The sequence below is a fragment of the Capsicum annuum genome, chromosome 9 (genome assembly GCF_002878395.1).
Source record: "Capsicum annuum cultivar UCD-10X-F1 chromosome 9, UCD10Xv1.1, whole genome shotgun sequence".
NCBI lineage: Eukaryota > Viridiplantae > Streptophyta > Magnoliopsida > Solanales > Solanaceae > Capsicum > Capsicum annuum.
This window is the reverse complement of record NC_061119.1, coordinates 2,973,430-2,996,638: the sequence shown is the minus strand read 5'-3', so window position 1 is coordinate 2,996,638 and position 23,209 is coordinate 2,973,430. Positions and strand designations below refer to the sequence as shown.

At 33.2% G+C, this 23,209-nt stretch overlaps 1 protein-coding gene across 5 annotated transcripts; it reads left to right on the top strand.

Moving 5' to 3' along the window:
• Positions 1-14,437: 14,437 nt before the first annotated feature.
• LOC107843184 (iridoid oxidase) lies at positions 14,438-22,079 on the top strand. 5 transcript variants are annotated; one of them, XM_016687386.2, is made up of 5 exons: positions 14,438-14,483; positions 15,436-15,470; positions 17,463-17,825; positions 19,479-20,083; positions 21,250-22,079. In XM_016687386.2, the coding sequence occupies exons 3-5, from the start codon at positions 17,522-17,524 to the stop codon at positions 21,874-21,876; spliced, it is 1,536 nt and encodes a 511-aa protein (XP_016542872.1). In that variant the 5' UTR covers positions 14,438-14,483; positions 15,436-15,470; positions 17,463-17,521; the 3' UTR covers positions 21,877-22,079. The 5 variants fall into 5 exon arrangements, with proteins under 5 accessions (XP_016542872.1, XP_016542871.1, XP_016542870.1 ...); XM_016687385.2 differs by having other exon boundaries at positions 14,462-14,984; XM_016687384.2 differs by having other exon boundaries at positions 14,462-14,984; positions 15,408-15,470.
• Positions 22,080-23,209: the final 1,130 nt, after the last annotated feature.

Here is a 23,209-nt window from a genome sequence, read left to right as displayed (position 1 = left end):
GTAAATATGATAAGTTAAGATGTATATTTACAAAGAAAACCAAGTATCTGTATTGAGACTCAACTAAATTTGAATTCACATATTGCAAGACCCATTTTTAAGAGCAGTGCTCCAATATTTTTTTTTTTTTTTGTTCTCATAAGTTTCAACTCGATAACTTTGATTAACAGTGGAGGGTTCGAACTTCTAACCATCTCATCACACTATATTAATTTATATAAGAAAATTACACTCAATAATTCAATATTACTTCAAAATCATTCTTGTAAATCACCAAAATCATAAATTAAGAAGATAATATTTATAACTATTCATAATTTAGTTGCAAAAGTAATAAATTCATGTATCATATATTTATTAAATTGATATAAATATCAACCACTTATAATTTTTTACATAGTGATAGTGTGAAAGATAAGAAAAACAAAAGAGTACAAAAAGAAAGTTTGAATTTTGTGGACAGTATGTAGATTAGATTTTGTAAAATTTTAGGAAGAAAACAATACAATAAAGTTGAATTTGTGTGTAGCTGTCTTTTTATTTGGTCTTTCCTTTTAACGACAAAAATGACCCCGAGATGGTTCGATGCACAAAATATTCTTCTTTTACGTAGAATTAGAAAAAGGATTACATTCTAAGAATTATGATATAGACAGTTGATGTGTAAGTATTGATGGCTGCTTTCACTGCTAAAACTCGAGTCGTATGGTTTTTCTATTTATAAATATAAGAAATTATAAGAATGGAAAAAAAGAAAATGTTGATGATATGGAATTAAATTGATGTTTTACTTTACATTTTTATTCAAATATATCACTAGATGACATTCATGTAAGGATAATTATTTCTATTTAATTCTTCACTATTGTACATTCTTATTGATTTTGATTTGTTAGGTTCTACTTGAGCGAAATACCAATCGAAAACAATCTATCTACTTTTATAATGTAAGATTAAGACTGCATATATATACACTATTTTACTCGAATTTTATTTATGCATTTCACCAGCTATGTTATTAGGGGTGTGCATCGGTCGGTTCGATTTGGTTTTACGTGTTATTGGTTCGGTTTATATGTAAAAGCAATAACCAACCAATAAGATATTTTCTTATCGATTTTGGTTTATTGGTTTTTGATCCTTCACGGTTCGATTTTCGGTTTAACCAATAAGAAAATACTTATAAAATAGAAATAGTAACAACTAACATAAAAAGCTGAAATCTTAATTACCGCCAAAACCTACGCAATGCATTTTAGTTTACAAGAATCTTCAAACTTGAACTGAATGTTAGTTAGGAAAAAAATTAAATCCTAATTATTGGAAGCTATAAATACTTCAAGCTTTTTATTATGATAATAGCCGAACTTTATATTACGTCTTTGTTACCCTGAATAGGTTAATACTTTGTGAATCACTGAATTAACATAAATAGGGATAAAACAACAACTTAGTGTATCCTTATACCGATAACCCAATAAGCTAAAACCGATACCGAACCGTTTAGCCAATAATTTTTTTTATAAAACCAATAAAAAATCGTTAACCTGATAACCCAATATCAATAACCCAATAATATTTTTATCGGTTCGATTTATCAGTCGGTTTGATTTTTGCACAGCCCTACATGTTATTGTTGTTGTTGTGGTCATTGTCGTCGACACTGACCGGCAATAGGAGTGGATGGATGTACCACTTATGATACAAGATCGATAAATTTAAATAATTTTACTCTAAAGTGAAAAAAACTTTAAATTCTGAATTCGTCTTAACGAATGAATGCGTGGATGGGGTGGGGGGGGTGGGGTGGGGGGTAGCAAAAGAAAAGTTGGGGGAAATGATTAAAGATAGTGCATGGTTTTATAAAAATGATGATTGATGTTCTTCTTTCTCCACTCTCATAGCAAATGGAATCAAGTAAAGGCAAAGGGGTAAAAGAAAAAAAAGTCTTCTTTTTCTTTTTCTAGTCTTTTCATTTTAGGTGACTTTTATTTTAGATAGAAAAATATGATTTTATTTTTAAGATTTTATGGTAGTTTTATTTTTATTATTATTTGTTGTTCTGTTATTATCTGTTATTTTTTTGTTCTTATATTATATTTTTTTTCTTAATTGTTTTATCTGAATCGGGAGTTTATCGGAAATAGGCTCTCTACTTCATATTTGAGATAGTGATAAAAACCGCGTGTAGTCTACCTTCCTCAGACGTACCACATATGTTGTTGTTGTTGATATTTGATATTTATAGTGAAATTCAAATTAATTCACTATTTGATATTTAATTTTGTTTTTGAATAAAAAGAGCGGTACAATTTTTTTTCTTTCAATTTTCTTTATTATTATAATATATAATTTTATTATATCTTGTAAAGTTTGAATAATTAGTCCTTTTGTCACTTTTAACATATAATATAATAATGCATGTATATTAAAAGTAATAGCTAAGGTGAAACTGACCTATCAACTGGTCAATTTGTCTTTTTAAAAAGTCATAAGGTACTCATAATTCCCAAAATATATAATATATCATAATAATTGTACGATAATTTTTTTTTTTTAAAAAAAACTGTCTTTTAAACATGCCATAAAATTAACTTATAGGGAGGAGTTAAAAAAATATAAATCAAATACTTATGTCCTTGCAAAAAAATTGCTATTATATGTAAGTCAATATCGACTTAAAAGGTAAAAAACGAAAATAAAAAAGAGAAATAGGTATCTTAAATTTTCAATCACATATTATTTATTGTGAATTCGTTTGATATATATTTTCTTTAACTCAAGGAGGATAATAATTCGTAGTTGATGAAGTATAACACTGAGGTGAGAAGCGCGCTAGCTATATGGAGAAAATTTCTGTGATTTTTTTTTTCTCTTTCACGAATTATTTCAAAACATATAACATAATAAATGTGTGTGTATATGTGTAAATATATGTATATATATATATATATATATATATATATATATATATATATATATATATATATATATATATATATATATTATTTGATCTTGTGACAAATGACTCTCTTTTTGGAGAGTTGACTTGAAGAAAATCACTATATATAACTACAATATTTGTTTTAATTCTTATTTAAATTTTATTGTATTAAAATTCATAATAATAAAAATCTCATTTGTTATAACACCTTATTTGACATAATCACATTGTTACCTTTTTTCGTTTTTTGTTTCCATTTTATCTTTACTTGTTATCTACGTATTTTATTTAATTCTTTATCCTACCTTTTATAATTTACGTCTTTATTCGTACCTTATTTTTTTTGTAGGTTCATTCTTCACATGACTGATATGTGATATTATGTAATGATAGAAAATAATTTAATTTATCCAAACGTTATATTCATCAAATAATATAATATAATATAATATAATATAATATAATATAATATAATATAATACAATACAATACGTAACAAATCATTAAAAAAAAAGTGTTAAATCATATATTAGAAGGTGAGTCTAATCACAATTAAAAGTTCCATAACAACTTTTAACTTTAGAATCTTTAAACCCTACACCATTATTTCACAAGGACAATTTGTGACATTTTAACAGAATGGAACATGATAATGATCAATAATTAGCCAAAAAATTTCAAATTTAATTATGCACCAAATTTGAAATGATTGCAATAATTGTCATCATAATAAAGCTAATTTTTTTTTTCATTATTTCTTTCCTGCAGACCAATAATTTTCGAATTTTCCTCAAAAAACCATCCAACAAATAAAAATTCTCAGAGCATTATACCAAATTGAAAAATAAATAAGTAATTTAGTTAATTGAAAAATAAATAAGTAATTTAGTTTAGTAAAAATTTCACGGGGTAGCCTATTGGACGTTCTTGTTTATCCTGTAGCCACTTTTTTACTAAATATTTAACTTATAGCCAGATAGACAAACTTCAAACTAAATTTGCTTCTTCTTAGTTATTGTACAATAGCATGTTTCAAATTTATGTATAATTATTGAATTTCGAATATGAAATGTGAGTTTAAATTAATTAGGTGTTGCTAAAAAAAAATAATATATGAAATGTGAATTTCGAATATAATTTTGCTACTCCGACCTTGTTTTTTGAAAGTTATTCTCAAAATGGTTAAAGATAATACCCAATTACCCCCGAACTATACCTGAAAGAGTTGTGACACACTTCAACTTCAAGGGGGTCCTATTACCCACCGTAACTAATTAAAAGTGGAATTTTCAACCCCTTAGTGCCTATGTGGCACATACATGGCGCTTATGTGGCACAACACACTGAAGTGTTCACGTAATTTAAATTTAAATTTTCACCACGTAAAATTCATTAGAGCGAAAACATTCTCAACTACCTTCTAAGGGACTCCACTCCTAGTTCCGACCCAAAATTTCTACTTAAAGTCGAAGAAATCTCATCCATTCTACCGCATTATCGATAGCAAATTATTAGGGGCGGATTTAGGTTCAAAAATGTAGTGCTTCAGCTTTTATTAAGTCTGACGTAGAATAGGTGTAATTATATAAAAATTAGTATAAGATGAAAAAAAGCACCTATGAAACCAAGAAGATAGCTGAGTGCTTTGATTTTTGGACGGAACCTTGAAGCTTTGAGTATTAATATGTGCGTTTGAACCTCCTGAATATCCACGACTCGTAAATTCTGGATCCGCCACTGTGAATAATTGTATACCTTGTTAATATAAGATTCCCACATGGAAAACACTTTGATGGAAATTAAGCAATGAAATCTTTAAAAGATATGTAGATATGTTTGCTAATTAAATTGGTCGGATAAAGTGAAGAAAAATATATTGTAACTTTAATATTAGAGCTTTCTAGTACGAGTTTGACTTCTGTGATTTATCAAATTTATAAACTTTTTCAATTAATTATGAATTTTAATTTTGATCTTTTTATATCTTACTAAGCATATTTAATCATCGATTAATAAAAAAAACGATTTTAGTTTCTTTACTAGTGAAATTTTTTCACGAATTTATTATAATTATAGTAAAAAAAGTACACAATTATATTTAGTTTGCCTTACCCTTTTCTTGTTCTTTCACCTCGTGTTTGGTATCTGACTAATCTGAATTCGCATCTAAGAGTCCCGCTTTGGACGAGTAATATGCTAGCTATCAAAACTCAACTCCTTTTCAGGATCCAAACTCAAGACGTCTGGTTAAGAATGAATTATTTAGGCGGAGCCAACCTAGTAATAAGGGGTTCATCCAAACCCCCTTGATGGAAAATTATACTATCAATACATGATTAAAATGATTTTTATGTATATATTGTAAATGTTAAATCCCCTACGATGAATTTTTCTTCAGATTTTAAATCCCCTCAGCAGAAATTCTGGCTCCGCCTCTGCTTATTACCACTTTGGTGGACCAAAGTGCACATGCAGAAGAATCTTTGCATCATCTAACCACTCTTTACATATTTTAGCCATTCTTTTTTCCCAGAAGTCTTTGCATCATCTAACCACTCTTTACGTATTTTAGCCATTCTTTTTTCCTGTAAATACTATATGTCCGCATACTGCTACAGTCCTCAAGTAGTAAGGCTCCATTTGTTTTTTTTTTTTTTAAAGATTCAGACATCTGAATCTGAATGCACATATGAATGAATAAGATGTTGTCTCTAAATCTGAAAATTGAATGATTAAAACTGTTTGTTTTTCAACATTTGAATGTGTAAGAAAAAAATTATTTGTATACATAATAAAATAAAAAATGCAATTCAAATAAAAAATTAATTATATATTTAAAAGTATGTAATTTAATACAACAAAACTATTAGTATTTGATTGAGAAAAATAATTTATGTTTATTAGTGATAGTGGAGATGGCTTATAATGGTGGTTGCGGTGATGATGATTGATGTTAGTGATTAATAATGTTGGTGGTGATAATTGTGATGGTTGGTATTGTAGTGACTGTTATGATGGTGGTAGTTGTTGTGATGTGACGTTGCTTGATGTTAGTAGTTTAAGATGTTGATTGTGTTGGCTGAAAGAGATAGTAGGTGTGGTAGCAGTTGATAATTGTGGTTGGTAGCGGTATTTTTTGTCAATGGTGGAGGTGGTTGGTGGTGGCGAGTGGTGGTTGACAATGGTGACAGTGGCAGAGGTGGTTAGTGGTGGTGACTGCTGAATATGAATAGAGTGATGAATATTATCTAACACCAGAATATCCGTTCAGGCCTATTAAGACTTGGTTCTAAATCTGAATGATTAAGACCTATTCAGACCTATTAAGAGTTAAAACCTTAATAAAAAACAAATACACTTATTGGTCTGAAGTCTGAACCATTCAAATTCAGACCTCCATTAAGTGAAAAACAAATACTTACATAGATTATACACTATTCTCATTTGCAAGAGATCATAGTGAAGACTTAAAATAAATCATACTAATGTAGTATTATCTTGTAGCTAGCGGTATTAGTTTATTTTACATATTGTACTAATTTATATGCATTTATATTTTGTGTTTGTTATACTGTTATCAGTTTTAAGTCGGGAGTCTATTAGAAACAGCCTCTCTACTTCACCTGAGATAGTGGTATGGTCTGTATACACTCTACTACCCTCCCTAGACCCCACTATGTTGGAATACACTGGATATGTTGTTGTTGTAATGTATAGACATAGCGTTAGGAATTTTCGCGAAGGGTGTGCAATTTTCTCTTTTTCAGTAGTGTTAAGGATGTGCAAAATGAATCATACACTCATTATAGACAACATATTTAACCTCTGTACACCACATAATTATCTAGTGAAGGATGTGCACCGGATCACCCTTCGTCTAAGGTGGCTCCGACCATGACACAGAGGTGTATCCAGGATCCGCACTCTCTGGGTGCCAAGTAAACTTATCGACCGGGGCGGAGTCACCTTCGATGAAGGGTGGTCAGATGCACAACCTTCGTCGGAAAACTATGTGGTGCATAGAGGTTAAATGTTAATTAAAATGACTGTATATTTAATTTTGTACACTCTTAACATAGCTGAGAATAAAATTTGTACATCCTTGGCTGAATTTCTAGCTTCGCCACCGCTTATCGATTAAATTAATCAAATTATTCACTTTTAGATATGTAGGACAATTAACCAACCAATTAATTAAAAAAAAATAATAATAAAATGACAAAACTTGATCTTTCGATAATATTAGTCAACAATGTTTCACACCAAATAATTAAGAAAAAACAAATCCTGCAAAGTGGGATTGAACACACGACCACTTGTACTAGATAGTGCTTTGGTATTATAGATGGAAAATTTAATATTTGACTATATCAGTATTGAAAAAACAAATGCGGCAAACTAGGATCGAACGCACAACCTATGGGCAACCAAAGTGTCATTTTGCCACTTGCACTAGATAATGCTTGGGTATTATGAGTAACAGATTTAATATTTGACTATATCGATATATACCCAACCCAAAAGACTAGTCTAATAATGCTTGGGTGTGACGGATTTAATATTTGACTATATCAATACATATATATATTCACATAAAGTTTCCCATTGTTATAAACAATGCGGGAGAGCCCAACCCAAAAAACTAGTCTAATATGTGAGAGAACTCATTTGGCTTATAATCCTCTTAACATTTCTCTATTTTTTCAATATGGGACAATTGGTTCATAATAATCGCCTTCGCTTGAGAACCAACGACCTCGTTGGTCACGGCTGGCACCCCTCTTAGGTCCAGGCAACCACTCCTGGCGCACAAGCCACCACTCCAAGTTGTGGCTCCTTGCATGGATCGATCCTCGTTGGTCACGGCTATGCCCAGTTGGTCACGGCTGGCAACCCTCTTGGGTCCAGGCCACCACTACGAGTCACGGACCAACGCGCGGCTCCCCGCACGTAGATCGATCCTCGTTGATCGAAGTTTGCAGGTGGCGCTATGAATAGACCCGCCCCTGCCATGACAGCTACATCAGCTATATCGAAACGTACATATATATGTTTGTCTGAGGAGCTAATGCTAGTGCCAGTCCTTTCATCAACTCCTGCATGGTTCAATGCAGAACAGAAGTCGAGCTTCGTTGTAGCATGTAATGTTCAGACATCCATATTACATAAAGGCCTATTCAACGCGCAAGGGTGGCCGAATTGGTTGAGCTAGCAGGGGGATCTGATCTCAACTCAGGTTCGAAAATTCGTACATGCTAGGGCTTGACTAGTGCGGTTTACCTCTCCTGTGTGGTTTGGAGCGACCGTGTATTGCACCAGAAGGGAAGAGGCAAAGGCCTATTCAATTCAAACATCCAAATATTCCAGTATGAAGTATTAAACAATGGTTTTCTCATTTAGCAATCAGGGACAGCTAAACAACAATTCATCAGGCTTAATATGCACTTGGCTAGACGATAGAACCTTGTGGTCAAGTCCTTCACGACCATGCACATAGCGGGAGCTTTAGTCCACTGGGCTACCCTATTACACTGCACTTGCTTCTACAAAAAATCTTAACAATATTTCAGTGTGGTTAATATTTACAGTTGCTTCCCATAAATACGTACAGAATCAACATTTTGCTGATTCTTAAGCTGCTATCAGCACATAAATCAACAGCAACAACATACGAAGTGTAGTCCCACAAAGTGGGGTTTAATTTGGGGGTAGAGAGTACGCAAATCTTACCCCTGCGCGGAACATATATATATCATTTTCAAGAAAAACATCGTCATTGCAGAATAGTTTGAAGTATGAATATACTAGCTCGTTGAAAGGAACCTTGGAGTAACTGGTAAAGTTGTTGTCATGTGTCCAGGAGGTCATGGGTTCAAGCCTTGCAAACAGCCTCCGGCAGAACAGCAAGGCAAGTCTGCATACGCGAAATAGACCCTTGTGGTCGGACCCTTCCCTGGATCCTGCTCATAGCGGGAGCTTTAGTGCACCGGACTACTCCTTTTTATGAACATATATACTAGCTCGTCTAAGGAGGCAGGACCACTCATTTTAAACTCTCCCACGGCGATATAATATCTTTTCAAGAAAATGATGCGAGAACGTAACCTGCAGTGCTTTCGATAACCTCAAAACAAAAGCAGGACCACATCTTCAAAATTATTTATATATGCACAAGCCATCATAATAATACATGGAATATGATGAAATCATACGAGGGCAGCCTGGTGCACTAAAACTTCCGCTAGCTCTACGCAGGATCCAAGGAAGGATCGAACCACAAGGATTTATTTTATGCAACTAGCCTTAATTACCCCACGTTTCTGCAAGAGGCTACTTCCACAACTCGAATCCGTGACCTTCTGGTCACATGCGCATGATAACAACTTTACCAGTTACTACAAGGCTCCCCTTCGGAATGTCAAAATCATATGTTAAAATTTAATTGAACAATCGTCACAATCAAATGCATAAAATTTAATCTAAACAAAGCCTTGTTGTATTTTTCAGCAAGTCAAAATCTTTGCATATAATCTATCATCATAAAATTTTAAAACCTTATTAATGTTGATTTTTTCCCTAGGATCCTATGAAGAAAGATATTATTCTTTGAAGATTTCCATAATGAATACAACTTGTATAAGTCCAATGATATATCCTATGTAAACTTCCCCAAATATTAGGACCACTTCTATTATATATTCCATTTAGTGCATCCCAAAAGATATATATATACTCCCTCCGTTTCAATCTGTTTGTCTGGTTTTGACTCAGCATGGAGTTTAAGAAAGTAACAAATTCTTTTGAATCTTGTGGTCTTAAACTAAAGAGTTTTGTTTATACCGAGTTACAACTTTCGGGTGATCGATATTCATTTGACTCTAAAGCTATGTTGCTCGGACTCTTCAAGAATGTCGACGAATGCGTGTCAGATTCTCCAAAAATAGTGTATTATTTGAAGGATCCGACACGAGTGCGGCAACATTTTTGGAGAATCCGAGCAACTTAGCTCTAAAGTACCCTATTTTTAATTTGGTAAAACCCACCATCCAATGTGGTCAAAGGCGCACTTAAGCCCTGAAGCGAGGCTCAAAACACGTTTAGCTCAAAATGCAACTCTCTATAAGCACATACATCATCTTCAAGATATACACCGTCTCACATTTTCTATCGGAAACAACCTCTCTACAATTGCAGTAGATCGTAAGGTCTGCGTACGCTCTGCTTTCTCCGAAACCCTACTTTGTAGTTAAATATGAACATCCCCATCCAAGAAACTAGGACCACTAAGTTCAAAATAATTTCATTTCAACAGTAAGATCCTTTTAGTTTACATCCAAAAACATCAATGCAGAAAAGCACAAATGTTTATGGGAGCAGGACCATACCTTCAAAACAATTTATATATAATCCATCACAATAATACATGATCTTTAAATTCAATATGATATATAGATAATGATAAAATTATAAATAGTAGTAAACAATCAAGCAATCATCCATGACATGCATATATATACTACAAGGAATAAAATACAAAAATATTTAAGCACTGTTGCCATGTGACCAGGAGGTCACGGGTTCAAGCCTTGGAAACAGCCTCTGGCAGAAATGCAAGGTAAGGCTGCGTACGATACACCCTTGTGGTGGGGCCCTTCACCGAACACCGCGCATAGCGGTATCTTTAGTGCACCGGGCTGTCCTTTTCTTATTTAAGCACATGAAGAGACAAATTAAGAAAACTAGTGACACATATTGGTCAAACAACAACTCAATGCACTAAAACTTTCACTATGCGCGGGTTGTAAAAAGAACGGATTGACCACAAGTATCTATTGTACACTAGGATTCTACGACACATAAAGTGATAACCCGGTGTACCAAAACTTCCGCTATGCTCGGGTGGTAAAAAGAACAGATCGACCACAAGTATCTATTGTACACTAGGATTCTACGACACATAAAGCGACAATCCAGTGCACTAAAACTTCTGCTATGCGTGGGCGATAAAAAGAACAAAACACAAGTATCTGTTGTAAGCTAGGATTCTACGACACATAAAGCGACAACGCGGTGCACTAAAATTTCTGCTATGCGTGGGAGGTACAAAGAACGGACCACAAGTATTTATTGTAAGCTAGGATTCTATGACACATAAAACGACAACCCGCTGCACTAAAACTTTCGCTATGTGTGGGAGGTACAAAGAACGGACCACAAGTATCTATTGTAAGCTAGGATTCTATGACACATAAAACGACAACCCGCTGCATTAAAACTTTCGCTATGCGCGGACTGTAAAAAGAACGGATCGACCACAAGTATCTGTTGTACGCTAGGATTCTACGACACATAAAGTGATAACCCGATGTACCAAAACTTCCGCTATGCGCGGGTGGTAAAAAGAACGGATCGACCACAAGTATCTGTTATACGCTAGGATTCTACGACACATAAAGCGACAACCCGGTGCACTAAAAAACTTCTGCTATGCGCGGGTGGTAAAAAGAACGGATCGACCACAAGTATCTGTTGTACGTTTGGATTCTATGACACATAAAACGATAACCCACTGCACTAAAACTTTCGCTATGCGCGGACGGTAAAAAGGACGGACCACAATTATCTATTGTAAGCTAGGATTCTATGACACATAAAACGACAACCCGCTGCACTAAAACTTTCGCTATGCGCGGGAGGTACAAAGAACGGACCACATATTGTTCATTCCATAAGTTGGTCATATTGAGTACAACTTGAATCTTTCCAAGGTAGCGTATACGCTACAGTGAAATGTTGTTATACAGGATGATTGTTATAAAGAGATTTGACTATATTTAAGTTCTGAAAACATATTATTCATTTTTCATAATTTGGTCATAGTGAGTACAACTTGAATACCCGATACGTCTCATATTATAATAATAATAATAATAATAATAATAATAATAATAATAATAATAATAATAAGTAAAAAAACAAAACCACAATCATACAGATACATTATGAAAAAATAATTGCTAGGTAAGAAGATCCATAATATTAATAGTTTATTAGCAAAGAATTTTCTTTAGGTGGCTGCCATTATCACATAAATAAATGAGAAAACAACAAACTAAAACGATCCAGTTTGACAAAGACATCTCAACTAATAAGTAAGTATTCTAGCTTTGATACTGCACATCTAGATATCTCAACTGACAGTTACACAGTCTAACTCGTTTTGATTGTGTCTCATGGACACTCAACGATGAGGCGACACATAAATTTTGAAGATGTCTGGACGATCATTTTGTAAGTTGGAGTGTTCAGTTAACATAGTGAAGAAGAGTAGTAAGCACTTCAAGTTTGATAGTTCGTGTCGAGACAACTCAATTGACTATTAAACACTTCAACTCATTTCCACTCGTCGTGGTTATCCGATGCTGACGTGACACGTAAATTTTAGAGGTGTAGACATTCACTTCGTAAGTTGAGTGTTCAACTTACATAGGTAACACACAAACTACCATTATATTTATTTCAATTAATTAAATACATGATAAAGTGTTTTTATCGGACACTTTTAATTCAATTTTATTTAGATACTCGAGTAATGACTTGCTATAATTGAGTTATCTAAACACGTGATAAAGTATTTATATTAGTCACTTTTGATTTAAATTTTGTGTGTGTTCTTAAACAGTAAATCAGATAGTTAAGTTTTAACTACATAAAATATAATATCACCTTTAATTATAAAGACCTCAATTAGAATTAATCTGATATTTTATAGCAATTAAAGGAGGTAGCAGAAAATACTTTTTGTATTTTATGTATGGACACTTAAGAACACACAAAATACTTTTTGTATAAATTGAACTAAAAGTGTTTAACAGGAAAAACACATTTGTCATGTGTTTAATTGGAACAAATTATAGTTCGAATGTGTCTAAAATAAATTAAATTTACTACAAATCGAAGAAATTATCAATGTATTCACTTTTTTTTTTTCATATTAACAGATGCAATTTATTGTATGAAAAAAATTGGATCCTCAAATTGATGCTTGAATTCATAACCCAATGGCACAAATTAAAGGCCAAAAAACTACTACAATAATTAGGAGTAGGTAATTGATATGTGAGTTTTAGAGTTTTTAATATGGTATTATAGAGTTGATAAAAAAGACAAATTAAATGGAAAATATTGAATATGATTTTTAAACAAATTAAGCCGTCTCATTTGTTGTATAAATATCATAAAATGGAAATATTTTTAGTAAATAATGTCTTTCTAATTAAACTCCAAATGCAACATATTTGTCTCAATCAAATAATGTAAGGCCCTATTGTCAATTGAAACAAATTGCACGCTTTTTTTTTATTTTTTTAAAAAACATTTATCTTAAAAAAATAGTTGGACAAATATTATCTAGATCATAGCAATTCCATAAAAGATAATATTGACGATATGATATACAAATCCAACGTAAATTTGTTTCGTATATACAACAACAATATATCTCGTTTAATTTTATAAACGAGATTTAAACAAGATAAAATATACGTAAACTTTATCTTTATATCATGGAGTTAATCTAAAAACCCTCGACTCAAATACAACAAATCAAAATAATTATGAAAAAAATACAATAGCGAAGGAAATACATTGATTACAAAAGAAAACAATATATATCATTAAAAATACGATAATAACAACAAAATAATACGATAATTGAAATACAATACACAACAATAATAATAAATATTAAAAGCAAAAAACTACATATATGAACAGACAGTTGTGCTTCCAAGCTCCGGCATCACTATTTACTCTATGATTAAATTTTTATTTATTTATTTATTTATTTATTTATTTATTATTATCATTATTATTAAAAAAGTGATATTGAACTAAAAGAAATGAAGATGTCATATTGCTTGTCTTCATCAAAAAGGGTACTATTTCATATATTTAATTGATTATTGGGATTGGACCTTTTCTTTTAGAATTTAAATTTTGTGACCTGTCGGTATACAACACTTTATATTATCAGATAATTTTAACCTGTTATTATTGTAGGTTATCTAATTTTTTATTTTTTAATTTTTACGTAAAAAATTGGGTAACTTGCAATAGCAAGTCAAGTTTACCTGATAATGTACAATATTTTGTACACTGACAGTGCACAAAACTTAAACTCTTTCTTTTCACCGAGCTCCCAACCTCTTTTTGATTTCTTGGCGACTCGAATTCACAACCTTCGAGTTGGAAATGTGGGTGCTTACCATCGAGCAACTCCCTCTTGTCGAGATTTGAAAGTTATCTATTTGATTGGTCGATCAATATAATTACATTTCTAAATTAAATGTATATAAATATATGTTTTGTATATATCATACAATAATATACAAAGAAATATAATGTTTATTGACTATTATTATTATTATTTTATTTATTTATTTAATAAATGGCTATACCTATAGTTTAGTAGTCCACTATTCTCTATAAATAGTTAAATACTCTCATTGGCTAAACATAGAATTAGTAGATCACTCAGGTAGATTCCCACAATCTTTTTACTCAGATTTTTCATTCTTAATTCTTTCTAATTTCTTCATAGATACTTTTTATTTTGAGATAAGTATTCAGTATTTTCGAACTACTATTAAAGTTGGAGTCCTCTTATCTCTGAACTCAATTTTAGTGTATTTGTATCACTTTTTTATGCTGATGTGGTACCTTGCGTGAAGTTAAACACTCGAGGCGCGTGAAGGATTGCCATGTGCCACGTCAGCTACAAAGGTTGACAAAAATACGCTAAAATTTAGTTCACTACGGTTAAAGTTGAAGTCCTATTACCCCTAAACTCAATTTTAGCGTATTTGTATCACTTTTTTATGCTGATGTGACACCTTGCGTGAAGTTAAACACCTGAGGCGCGTGAAGGATTGCCATGTGCCACGTCAAAAATACACTAAAATTTAGTTCAACGGTAATAGGACGATAGACTGATCTCCAACTAGATTTCCGGAATGCACTCCGTCACAGGGAAGCGCAGGTTCGTTGAAGCTGGACTTTCCCTATACGACATTTCTTTAAAGTCCGATTCGAAGCTTCCAGGTTTACTTGTTTAATAGTATGGTTATAGAGAATAACTCGGTCCCTTGCTTCCATTAGTCAGGCGCAGGGATCTCATCTCTTTAGCTAGAATTATTCCTTTTGCATATATATATCTCGTCGATAAAAAAGAAATGATTTGACTTTCCCGTAGCTTTCTTCAAAACTCTTTCTTTTCTCTTTTCTTCTCACCTCATAGTTTTGAAATGGATGTCTTTTTTCTTCTTGCTTCTCCTTGTGAAGTTGGAATATATCGTAACAAATTTGGTCATACTAAAGTACTGAATGCTTATCTCTTTAATTTTTATCATCAAACAAATATTATTTTTTGGGGGGAGCTTATATTCATCCTGGAATTTAACAGGTTGGGTCATTTTTTATTATTTTTTTAGGAAGGAAAAAGCTCAAGGTGGTCATTCAAGAAGAGGTATGAAAGTATTGTATGTTCCTCTTGCTATTTTGTTGTCGTTATTATCTTTTATATTCGATTTTGTTCATATTTTTTAATCGAGAGTCTATTGAAAACAACATATATCTACACAAAGGCGGGATAAGGTCAACGTACATACATACTACCCTATTTTTCGAAACCAGTACACCTGTAGAATTATATTGGGTACATTTACAATATACATATACATACAATATAGTACAAGTTAAAAATAATAAGATGCATGATATATGGTTAAATTTCTCTGACTTTAAAATATTATTAGTGTAATCCAATTCTTATAGAAAATTATATCAGTGCTATTCTTTGTTATATAGTAAAGGTAAAATCACAATAATTAAACTAACTTTGTTAATATTCCATTTGATTTCAAGAAAATGTGTTTAGTTTCACTTCATGTTTTTTGAGAAAATTTTTGAGAATTTTCATTTCTTCTTTTTCAATGAAAACAAAATTAGAGTCAATTTTACTTCTTAGATGTGATAATACATTAATGGTTTTTTATTTTTCAAAAAAATAAAATAAAATAGTGTGTTGTCATTGTCGGTCTCAAATTTGATAAAAGAGCTGAGTTGCATAGATTCAATCAGAAATAGCCGCTCTAACCCCATAAAGGTAAGGTTCCATGTGTTCGGTGACGATTTCGAGTGATTGATGCTATTTGGCTGAGTTAGACGAGCAGATAAGGATTTTATGTCACGAGTGACCGGCATGTTTATCTAATATCTAGTTCTACGAGTCTAGGACCAATAGAGTAGAGGCAGTACTGGACAGGGCTTCCTCGATTAAAGGTCTCGCTTAGCTAACTGTCATTCAGATCGATATTTACATATCTACTAATTATGAGATTATATTGAATTTGTTGTTGTAGTATACTGACATTATTTGTCATAATGATATAAATTAAAGGTACCCCATATTTAATTTCTTATACATATAATTCTTGTTTTGCTATTATTGGAAGCTTTTTAATTTTATCATATGTGCATCGAATTAATGGATGTTGTTAGGTTCAAATGTTTCTAAGTTTTACACCTTTAATTATATTTTGGTTTTATGAATTAATAATATTCCATGAATTTCTTGTATAAGTTTGATGAATTTCTTGTATAAGTTTGTCATTTCTTCTTTTCATCATTAATGATATTATATGTGTTGTTCATGTAATTATTTAACTAATTTCAGATCAAATATATCAATGATTAATTAGTTAATGTATATTATTCAAGAAGTCAAGAACCTCATGATTTTAAAACCCTAGCTTCCTTAATCAAATTGATCTTCATATCTTTAATTATTTACCTAAAAAAAAAAGTAGAAGATAGCTTCCCATATGATTTATGTAGTTTTAGGAGAACCCAATAACTTTTGTCTAGATTCTGTATATGTATTTGATATTTAACTCATGTGACCCCGGCAATTTATTATTGTATATTAATTTAAAATCGTTCTAGTACACTAGGCTGACCGTTCTAGAAATTCAGAATTATAGATGTGTTGTTGTTACGAATTCACGACATGGTGATCGAAAATCGTGAGTTTAAGATTTTCTTGTTTTTGTTGAAGAATTTTGGAACCATTTAGGCAGTGGCGGATTCAGAATTTAATTAGTGTTTGTGGGTGCACGGAAGGTTTGAAACACATATTGACGTCCTAATCTTTAAGTTTCCTTCTGGAAATTACAACATTCAACTATCTTCTTGGTTTACTGGATGGTTTACTAAATCTTATATATATCAAATTTGCATTGAACTTAATGGGGCCCAGAGCACCAAAAGTTTGGCTACAGATCCGCCCTTGTGTTTAGGGGTTGTTTACATGTAATATTGTTGGTGGCAAAATTTGGATGTACAAGGGTAGCTAGGGCATGTAAAGTTGTCATGATCATATTTCAAATTACGAATCCATCTCTACCACTAGACACGAAGAATCACAACCCTAATATTATTTCCTTTGATATGCATGCAGGTCGTTCAAATCATAGATTCGCCTCTGTAACAAATTACCAAAAACGAGGAAAGTGAAAAATGGAGTATGAGATTTTAGGTTTGGTCATACTTTTACTTGCATGGGTTGCATGGGCTATGGTGACCGAGCGACGACAACGACGGCTCGAAGAAAAGGGGCAGTTGATGCCACCAGGACCAAGGTGGTGGCAACTAGTGACCAGCATTTTTCAATCAGGTTTTGCACCTCATGTATCATTTGCAAAATTGGCTAACAAATATGGTCCTATAATGACACTATGGTTAGGTTCAATGAGCACTGTGGTTATTTCATCCAATGATGTGGCACGTGAAATGTTCAAGAATCATGACATAGTGCTTGCAGGTAGGATTCACTGATCTCACAGCTTGCGTGTACCTCGACTATATGTAGATGTTTTGTTCTTTGTATGTCGTGAAATTTGCATCCTGATCTCCCATTCGACTATATGTGCAACCATATGTGGATGTCTTTTAATTTTTGAGTTTCGTGGAATTTGCACCCTGATCTCCCACTGACTATACGTGCAACTATATGTTGATGTCTTTTCTGTATATCCTGGAATTTGTACCTTGATCTCCCACCGACTATATGTGCAACTATATGTGGATGTCTTTTCTGCATATCGTGGAATTTGCACCCTGATCTCCCACAGACTATACGTGCAACTATATGTGGATGTCTTTTCTGTGTATCGTGGAATTTGCACCCTGATCTCCCATGGTTTTCATTGTGCAACTATATGTGGATGTCTTTTCTGTATATCGTAGAATTTGTACCCTGATCTCCCACAGACTCTACGTGCGTCGTGCAACTATATGTGGATGTCTTTTTTGTATATCGTGGAATTTACACCCTAACCTCTCACCGACTATACGTGCAACTATATGCGGATGTCTTTTCTGTATATCGTGGAATTTGCACCCTGACCTCCAACAGACTACACATGCAACTACATGTGGATGTCTTTTTTGTATATCGTAGAATTTGCACTCTGACCTCCCACCGACTATACGTGCAAATATATGTGGATGTCTTTTCTATATTTCATGAAATTTGCACCCTGACCTCCCACCAACTATACGTGCAATTATATGTGGATATCTTTTCTGTATATCGTGGAGTTTGCATTCTGACCTCCCACCAACTATACGTGCAATTATGTATATCGTGAAATTTGTACCCTGATCTCGCATGATTTTTGCCACACAACTTTAAATGGATGTTTTTTTTGTGTATGGTGGAATTTTCACCCTGATCTCACATACTTAATTACTTGCACGACTCTAAATACATTTAACCTTTAATTAATTTTAAAAAAATGTGTTTTTAGTCCCTATATGTTAGGTTAGGAAGTATGTTAATATATTATATTTCGACTATTTTTAAAACTTTATTGCCGTTAAATATAAAGTAACAACACAAACTTTGAGTAGTTAGGTAGCGGAGTGGTTAATCGTTATGGTAGATTTGTGAATATTCACTAGCATAGCAAATGGATCAAAAATGCACATTTAATTAATTCCATGCATGTCAATCTATTGTCAAATATCATAACAACTAAAATCAGAATTTATTAATAACCAACGACAACAACAACAAACCCAGTATATTCCCACATCGTGGGGTTTGGGGAGGGTAGAGTGTACGCAGTTCATACCACTACCTCTAAATAAGTAGAGAGGTTGTTTTCGATAGACCCCCGGCTCAAGACAAAAGACGGTATATATATAAAGAAAAAAAATGCATGGAACATGATAAAATAACATAGGTATGACCAAAGGAACCAAAATTGTTTTAATAATGGCGAAGTCAGCAGTCAGCTTGTGTTCACCTCAACTTTTTTGTATTTTAATTAGCACCTATGCTGAAATTTGAACCCCCCCCCCCCCCCCCCCCCCCCCCCCCCCCCCCCCCTCCTTTCTTCCATTACTTTCATAAAACTTTATATTAATATTGAACCGCTAGGCCACACCCTTTGATGTTGCATGCATGCAGGTAGAAAGATCTACGAAGCTATGAAAGGTGATATAGGAAACGAGGGTTCACTCATCACTAGTCAGTACGGTCCACACTGGCGTATGTTGCGAAGGTTATGCACCATAGAGTTCTTCGTTACAAGTCGACTCGATTCCATGAAAGATGTACGTACAAAATGCATTGATCAAATGGTTAAATTCATGGAAGATGAAGGGAAATCAGGCAAAAATTCCATTGATGTTGGCAAGTTTTTCTTCATAATGTCATTTAACCTAATTGGAAATCTTATGATATCCAAAGATTTAGTTGATCCAAAATCAGATAGGGGTGCAAAGTTCTTTTACCATGCAGGGAAAGTCATGGAGTTTGCTGGGAAACCTAACCTTGCGGATTTCTTTCCTATACTGAGATACCTTGATCCACAAGGCATTAGGAGGAAAACGCGATATCATATTAAAAAATCATTTGATATCGCGGGTTTGTACCTTAGAGAAAGAATGGAAGATACGCGAAATGGTGAAGAGAGGAAGAAGGATTACTTAGATGTTCTTCTTCAATATCGTGGTGATGGTGTTGAAGGTCCTTCAAGATTTTCAATTCAAACCATGAATGTCATTCTTTTTGTAAGTACTCTCTATATGCTCAATATGTTTTGATATCAAAGTGCTAAAAGAAAAAACCCTAATGCATATTCATTATGATACAAAATGTTGCCCTTTAACCTGGTTTCAGCTTTCATTTATGTTGTCCGACTTTGGGTGGGCAGAAGCAGACGCTTAAGCTTGTATAAAGCTGAACAAGTAGACACATGCATCCTATGTTGCATCCTACGTGGTCAATGTGTTTCACACATCTGCTTATTCAACTTTATACAAGCTAAGTTGAAGTGTCTACTTATGCACATTTAAAGTTGGAGGTCATAAATGTGAGCTGAGGTTAAGTTAAAGGAAGTATTTAACTTGGTTTTCAACTTTCATCTATGCCCTCCAAGGCTCCAACTCTGGGTGTACACAAGCAGACGCTTAAACTTGCATAAAGTTGAACAAGTAGACACATGCATCCTACGAGGCCAATGTGTTTCATACATGGCGTCCTACGTGTATTATGTCACATAGGACGCGTGCGTCTACTTGTTTAACTTTATACAAGTTGAAGTGTCGACTTGTACACATTCAGAGTTGGAGATCATATGTGGCATCTTACGTGGCCAATGTATTTCATACATGGCGTCATGCGTGTATTATAGGACGCGTGTGTCCACTTGTTCAACTTTATAGAAGCTAAAGTGTTTGCTCGTGCATATTCAAAGTTGGAGGTCATAGACGTGAGTTGAGGTCAAGTTAAAGGTCGCGTTTACGTATTATGCCAATAAACTAATCTCTTTACGTGCTGAATTTAACTTTTATCATGTTATAAAAATCAACATATTGATTTTGTGATTTTGTGAAGAATTTTTACACAATCAACATGTTGTAACATATAACATGTTCTATTATTATCAAGGTACTAATCTCACTTTTTGTTAGTTAAATGAGTCCAATTATTATTTAATTATTACCCTACAATTTCAAATTAAATTTTGTGACCAACAACCTAGTTGTACAGAAAATTAATATGACTTTGTTTGGGGTACACTTTATATTATATGGTGGCTCTATTTAGTTAGATTGGAAGTAAAAACAAACTCTTAAGTCAATCAAATAAATAAAAAGGTGCTTTCTCTAACAAATTGCTTACGCTATCTGTATATATAAGTTAAATTGAAGTATTTGATTTGTCATTTTACCAGGAGATGTTCACAGCCGGGACAGATACAACTACAAGCACATTAGAATGGGCGATGGCAGAGCTCCTCCATAACCCTAACACTCTCCGGGAAGTTCAAGCCGAGCTAAGAAGAGTGATCAACCCCTCGAGTAAGCTAGAAGAAGACGACATAGACAAGCTCCCATACTTAAACGCGGTGATCAAAGAAACCCTAAGGTTACACCCTCCACTTCCATTCTTAGTCCCACATATGGCTATGGACTCTTGCACCATGTTAGGGTTCCACATTCCGAAAGAAACTCAGGTTCTGGTTAATGTATGGGCGATTGGTAGGGACCCCAAGACTTGGAAAGATCCTCTAGCATTTAAGCCAGAGAGATTCTTGGAACCTAATATGGTTGATTATAAAGGTCATCATTTCGAGTTCATACCTTTTGGTTCTGGTCGAAGAATGTGTCCTGCAATACCCCTTGCTTCACGCGTGTTGCCACTGGCCTTAGGGTCAGTTCTACACAAGTTTGATTGGGTTTTAGCCGCGGGGGTGAAGCCGGTTGATTTGGACATGAGTGAAAGACTAGGGATTACTTTGAAGAAAGCAACTCCATTGAAGACTATACCAATTGTATATAAAGGGTATCAAGGACAATAATAACCAAAAAGAAAGCACTTTCATATGTATATTCATAAGGCCAATGCTAAGATATACTAGATTGTGTAAAAGACAAAGAGAAAGAGCAAAATAGTTGTCCATTAAATTGTAATGTATGTATCCCTTTGAGCACAATGCAATGTAGTGTTTTTTAATTTTATTTTGTTAACAATGCATACAAAATGTGCTTATTCATAGAAAAATATGGGGAAAAAAAAGTAATTATTTCATTGAAAGGTATATATACATGTTGGATACAAAGGGTAGCAAGGATGGATCAGAAGAATTCAGTAGTTTTTGCGTAGATCGAGATGTATTTGTATAACAAAATCCATTGAGTATATACAAGTACCTAGCTAGTCGATCGCAAACCCGATAAATAAAATAAGCAATGAGTTCGGTGGCTAATTTAGAACCTACCAACAACATATCGAGTATGGTTTCACAATTGAGGCTTGGGAAGGATGAGATATACACAGACGCTATCCTATCTTATTGAGATAGAGAAGTTGTTTCTCATAAATCCTCGACTCATGGCTAATTCAAAATCAAGTATCTTAGCATTCGCTTTTATGTACGTATCGAAGTACTTTCTTTCTACGTATATAGTGAAATTGCAATTTCAATTGTAATGTATCCGTATGAGCATGATACAATATGGTGTTGTTTTGGGCAAATTTTGAGATGTTATATACAAACATGCTAAAATAACGTAAACATACACCTTAAATTATCATATTTACATAAATCCCCACTCTTATAAAGTAATTACAAATATCTCAGCTAATTATGAATCTACTTTGGATGTATCGGGAGGTAATTATGTATCTCGACAGACCCAAAATTGAAAAAAATGTATCGGAAACTAATTATGTATCTTTTACAAGAAAAAAACGTATCTTCGTTAGATGTATTGTGTATCTCGGTGGACCCAAATTAATCAAAAAAGATGTATCGGGAGCTAATCATGTATCTTGACAGACCCAAAATTGGAATTTCAATAATTATGCAAAATATCAGGATTTTCTGTAATTAAACTCCAAACTATCGGGATTTATGCCCTATATTACATTAGATACACATTGGCCCATTAAAAACATCTTTTAGTTCATTTTGATACTCTCTAATAAAAGCCCAGTGAGCAATAGTTATGGTAATTATTTGCACAATATAACCTTTTCTAGGCCTAACTTATTAAATTTTGTCCCTATAATTAAACTATTAGCCCAATGTAGGCACCCCTAAATACAAGTCATAAAAATGTAATTTGGTGGTTATGTGTTAAAAACTATTTTCCGTTTTGACAGGGGCAGATCTAGCATAGAAGTTATGA